This window comes from Tupaia chinensis, unplaced genomic scaffold (genome assembly GCF_000334495.1).
Source record: "Tupaia chinensis unplaced genomic scaffold, TupChi_1.0 Scaffold150028_1, whole genome shotgun sequence".
Lineage (NCBI taxonomy): Eukaryota > Metazoa > Chordata > Mammalia > Scandentia > Tupaiidae > Tupaia > Tupaia belangeri.
In genome coordinates this window covers 6,018-11,817 of record NW_006209869.1, presented here as the reverse complement: position 1 = coordinate 11,817, position 5,800 = coordinate 6,018, and the positions used below count along the sequence as shown (strand labels likewise).

At 43.1% G+C, this 5,800-nt stretch overlaps 1 protein-coding gene across 1 annotated transcript in view; it reads right to left on the bottom strand.

The window, feature by feature from the left end:
* Positions 1 to 3,396: 3,396 nt before the first annotated feature.
* GLOD5 (glyoxalase domain containing 5) overlaps positions 3,397 to 5,800 on the bottom strand; it is a gene marked incomplete at its 5' end in the record, with an annotated part of 8,266 nt that continues 5,862 nt past the window's right edge. The window contains 1 exon segment of the mRNA XM_006171941.2: positions 3,397 to 3,726. Within this exon segment, the coding sequence (XP_006172003.2) occupies positions 3,601 to 3,726 (126 nt within the window).

The window sequence follows — 5,800 nt, the reverse complement described above, 5'->3', positions numbered from 1 at the left end:
AAAGCCACCAGGTCTGGGACTCAAACTGTGGTCGGCCATGTGGGAGTCCAGTGTCCTTAACCACCACGCCACCTGCCAGCCCCAGGGATACTGAATTTTTTCAAAAACTTTTTCTGCATCTCCTGAAAAGATCAAATGGTGTTGGTCCTCTATCATATTAATGTGGTATATTATACTGACTTATTTTTCTATGTTAAATCAAATGTGCATTCCTGGAATAATTCCCACTTGGTGGTCATGAAATACATTTCATACATTGCTGGCTTCTTGTATTTAATTCTATTTTTTTCTTACCTAATTTTTTTTTTTTTCCAGAGGCAAGTTGGCTTGGCCGAAGACGTGCCCGGTGTGAGTTTAAGCCACCAGGTCCGGGACTCGAACCACGGTTGACTACATGGGAGTCCAGAAACATAGCCATTATGCTAACTGCTGGTCCCAAGTTTTCAGTCTTTCACTATGTCAGCTGTGGTATTTTTCATAGATGCCCTTTATATCAGTTGGAGAAGTTCTCTTTCATTGCTAATTTTTTTTCAGTGTTTTCATCATGAAGGGATACTGAATTTTTTTTAAAGAATTATTTTATCTAACTTTATTTATTTATTTTAATTTGACCAGGGAGAGACAGAGAGAGAGAGAGAAAGAAAGCCACCAGGTCTGGGACTCAAACTGTGGTCGGCCATGTGGGAGTCCAGTGTCCTTAACCACCACGCCACCTGCCAGCCCCAGGGATACTGAATTTTTTCAAAAACTTTTTCTGCATCTACTGAAAAGATCAAATGGTGTTGGTCCTCTATCATATTAATGTGGTATATTATACTGACTTATTTTTCTATGTTAAATCAAATGTGCATTCCTGGAATAATTCCCACTTGGTGGTCATGAAATACATTTCATACATTGCTGGCTTCTTGTATTTACTTCTATTTTTTTCTTACCTAATTTTTTTTTTTTCCAGAAGGCATGTGTGCTTGCCAGAGAGCAATAGAAAGAGTGAGAAAAGCACCCCCTACGGAGTATGGGCACACCACAATTCCTTCTTTATTTTTCTCTCCTCTCAGAATTTTAGACATACCTGCACTCAGTGTGCTTTTCAAACTGCCAGGTCTGGGACTCAAATTGCACAATTGGTCATGTGGGACCCAGCTGCCTTAACTACCATGCCACTGGCTGGCCCTGAACCACTTTTTTTTTTTTATTAATAATGAATTATTTATCCAATGTTATTTGCCATTATTATTCTTCAATTTGACCAGAGAGACAGAGAGAGTGAGAAAGCAATCTGCCAGGTCCAGGACTCGAACCGTGATCAGTCCTGTAGGAATTCAGAGCCTCAACCACCATGCCACCTGTTGGGCCCCCGAACCACTTTTTAAATCACCTCCCTGGGCACCACCTTCATGGCTCTCCTGGACAAGTGCAGTGACCTCATCCTCCCTGGTCTCTTCTTGCTCCCACACTTACCCCATAGTCTATTTTCCATGCAGCAGTCAGAGGGAGCTCATTAAGTCCTAAGTCAGATCCAGTCCCTCCTCTGCTCATGACCCACTTGTGGCTCCCCCTCACTTAAGAGTAAAAGCCAAAACTCTTGCTATGGACTACAGTGCCCTGCCTAATCTGCCCCTGATAGGCCTCCTAGCTGTTTCCCCTACACACCAGGCACACTGATGCTTCAGGGCCTTTGTACTGGCTGTTTGCTCTGCTTGTCATGCTCTCCAGCAACCTATGTGGCTCACTCCTTCACCTCAGGTCTGTGCTCAAATATCTTCTCAGTTAGGCTTTCCTGAACCATTGCATTAAACATTGTAAACTGCCCTGGCCATTTTACCTGCATTCTCTCTTTTCCATGTTTTCTTTTTCTCCAAGTATTTATCAGCCTTTAACATACTTAATATTTTACTTACTTAATTTTAGTTTTTTTCTCTCTCTCCCACTAGAATGGCAGCTTTACAGACATAATACTTATCTCTTCTATTCAACACTGTCTCTCCAACACCTGGCACAGTGCCTAACACACAGTAGGTGCTCAATATAACTTTTTTTCTCGACTGAATGAGGAAATGGTGTGGTGGTGGTGGAAGGGGACAGAAACGGAGGAAACTTGACCTTGTCCCACCTCTGTCCAGATCTGGAACCTGGACCTTCTAGATCCAAAGGTAGAAAGTGCTAAATACCCTGGGAATGAGACCACAGGAAGTATCTCAGGAGGGAATAGCATCATCTAGGCTGGTTGTGGAAGGTCCAGTGGGGATCATAGAGAACCTAGGGTTGCGTGAGACCCACCACCTTCATGGCTCTCCTGGACAACTGCAGTGACCTCATCCTCCCTGGTCTCTTGCTCCCACACTTACCCCATAGTCTATTTTCCATGCAGCAGTCAGAGGGAGCTCATTAAGTCCTAAGTCAGATCCAGTCCCTCCTCTGCTCATGACCCACTTGTGGCTCCCCCTCACTTAAGAGTAAAAGCCAAAACTCTTGCTATGGACTACAGTGCCCTGCCTAATCTGCCCCTGATAGGCCTCCTAGCTGTTTCCCCTACACACCAGGCACACTGATGCTTCAGGGCCTTTGTACTGGCTGTTTGCTCTGCTTGTCATGCTCTCCAGCAACCTATGTGGCTCACTCCTTCACCTCAGGTCTGTGCTCAAATATCTTCTCAGTTAGGCTTTCCTGAACCATTGCATTAAACATTGTAAACTGCCCTGGCCATTTTACCTGCATTCTCTCTTTTCCATGTTTTCTTTTTCTCCAAGTATTTATCAGCCTTTAACATACTTAATATTTTACTTACTTAATTTTAGTTTTTTTCTCTCTCTCCCACTAGAATGGCAGCTTTACAGACATAATACTTATCTCTTCTATTCAACACTGTCTCTCCAACACCTGGCACAGTGCCTAACACACAGTAGGTGCTCAATATAACTTTTTTTCTCGACTGAATGAGGAAATGGTGTGGTGGTGGTGGAAGGGGACAGAAACGGAGGAAACTTGACCTTGTCCCACCTCTGTCCAGATCTGGAACCTGGACCTTCTAGATCCAAAGGTAGAAAGTGCTAAATACCCTGGGAATGAGACCACAGGAAGTATCTCAGGAGGGAATAGCATCATCTAGGCTGGTTGTGGAAGGTCCAGTGGGACTCATAGAGATCCTAGGGTTCAGTGAGACCTGTGGGGTGGAAGAAATAGCAGGCAGCACCTGACGTTAGAAAAGAATAAAGAATGATAGGTTCACTGATGAGGACAAATCTGGCAGGGACCTTGAATCTCAAGGGAATGACCCTGGATTTAGTCCTCAGAGATTACATACTTTAGTCATGGACCTCTAAACAGCTCAAAGGCCTCACACCCTAGATGAACAACCAAACGAAGCACCAAGATGATAATAAAGGGATGTTCATATTAATTTGAGATGTCATTCATTTATTGGAGTGGCTCGGAGGGAGGATACCCAGACGTGGAGATTTGGGCCCAAACCTGCCCCCAGCAGGCTGTGTGATGTGCCCAAGTCCTCAGTCCTCGAGGTCTCTGGGCTTGGATGAGAGTTTTCAGGAAGAAAGGGAGAGGGTAACATCATGGAACAAAATGGAGGAAGGCCATCCTCAATCACGAGGAGATGTAGTTAGACACTTCAATCAGATTTCTGTCAGGGTCTCGGAAGTAGATGGACATAATCGGCCCTTTTGCCCCTGTTCTGGGGACTGGCCCCTCCTCAATAGGAACATCACAAGCCTGAAGTGAAAGGAGAAGACAAAATTCATTCATTGTAGTCCATGTGTAAGATCAGAATTTAATTCCTTATACTGGCCTAGAAGACCTTAGAACAGCCCTGTATCTTTTTAACCTCATCTCCTATCAATCTCCCCTGCTTCACTCTGCTCCAGCCACTTATCAGCTGTATGGCCTTGGTCAGAGTAGTTAACTGCCCTGCACCTCAGTTTCCTCATTTGTAAAATGGGGATGATGATAGTAATCTAGTAAATGGCAGAGCCAGAATCGAACCCCAGGAAATCGGCCGAAGTCCATACTTCAACTCCTACACCTCACCCACTGTCCCTGCAAACGAGTGCTTTTCACTGACACTTCCCAAAGAAGGAGTCCAGGTTATATGCACAGAATATATTCAAGGTCTTGATCTGTGTTCCACAAAGGAGGAACCAATACTTCCTTTACATGAAATAATTTTAAGGTTACAGAGACACTAAATTAAATGACACCGAATCAGAAGTTATGGCCTCTTTGATCCTCTTTTATGGTTTTAATTTTTATTTCCTATAGGTTAGGTGCATTCACTGGAGAGAGAGAAAGTGAGAAAGCATCCCCCAGGGGGATGATCACACTGTAATCCCTTCTCTTCCAGAGATTTTGGGCATACATGCCTGGCATATTTTCCAAGCCACTGGGTCTAGACTCGAACCATGTAGTCGATCATGTGGGATCCAGCCGCTGTAACCACCAGGCCACATGGTGGCCTCTCAATACTCTTCTAATCTTTCTGACTATATGGAATTGTACATGTAGAAGAGGCCCTTGGTGGATGCTACTGAGTCCTTAGTACCTCCTTAACCACCGGCCAAATCTCCCTTTGTAACATCAGACCCTGAGAGTGCAGGGGAAGAAGTAATTAACATCTAATAACTTTGTTAAGCCTTTTTAACAATTTTTACAGTTATTGTCCCTTTATGCCAAGAAGTTTTTCATATATGAGACTTCAAAATGTTGGTGGAAAGTAGAATTCAAGTATGAATTAATTTTAGGGCAAAAAAATAGAAATCCTCAACACAGTTTTTTCATAATACACATTTCTGCAACTTTTTTTTTTAAAAAAAGGTTTTTGCCACAGGGAGCATGTGTTCGCTGAATAGAGGGAAAGTGAGAAATCACCCCCCAGGGGAGATGGCCATGCCTCAATCCCTTCTCCTCTATTCTCCTCTTGACATTTTGAGCACACACACGCCTATGTCGTTCTCATGCTGCTGGGTCCAGGACTTGAACCATGGTCGACCATGTGGGAATTCAGTGCCTTAATCACCATGCCATCTGTTGGTCCCCTCTGTAAAGTTTTTAAAGACCTCTTATACTTAGTTGAACATTTTCTTTTAATATAAACATATTTATTAAAATAATTTGGGTATGCTTTATTTTTTTTTTCAAGGGTGATTTAAAATTGCCTTTTTGGGGGCCAGCAGGTGGTGTGGTGGTTAAAGACACTGGACTCCCACATGATCGACTGTGGTTCGAGTCCCGAACCTGGTGGCTTGCTTTCTCACTTTCTCTCTCTCTTTATTTCTGTCCCTCTCTGGTCAAATTGAAATAAATAAATAAATAAATAAATAAATAAATAAATAATTATTTTTTAAAAAATTGCCTTTTTAAATCCTTCCTTTGGGGCCAGCAGGTGATGTGGTGGCTAAGGCACTGGACTCCCGCATGGCCAACCACAGTTTGAGTCCCAGGCCTGGCAGCTTGCTTTCTAACTTTCTCATTCTCTCTCTCATGAGTCTACATGCCATATAGAAAATTTAAAAATAAGGGACCAGCAGGTGGAGGTTAAGGCTCTGGACACTTCCACATGGGCAACCATGGTTCGAGTCTTGGACCTGGTGGCTTGCATTCTCACTTTTTCTCTCTCTCTGTCTCTCTGTGTGTCTCTCTCTGGTCAAATTAAAATAAATAAATGAATAAAAACATTAAAATAAATGATTCTTTAAAAAAAGACCCTGTCAAGGGTGCTATCTCTCTCTCTCTCAAGAATTAAATAAATAAGGGAACCAGCAGTTAGCGTAATGGCTATGTTGCTGGATTC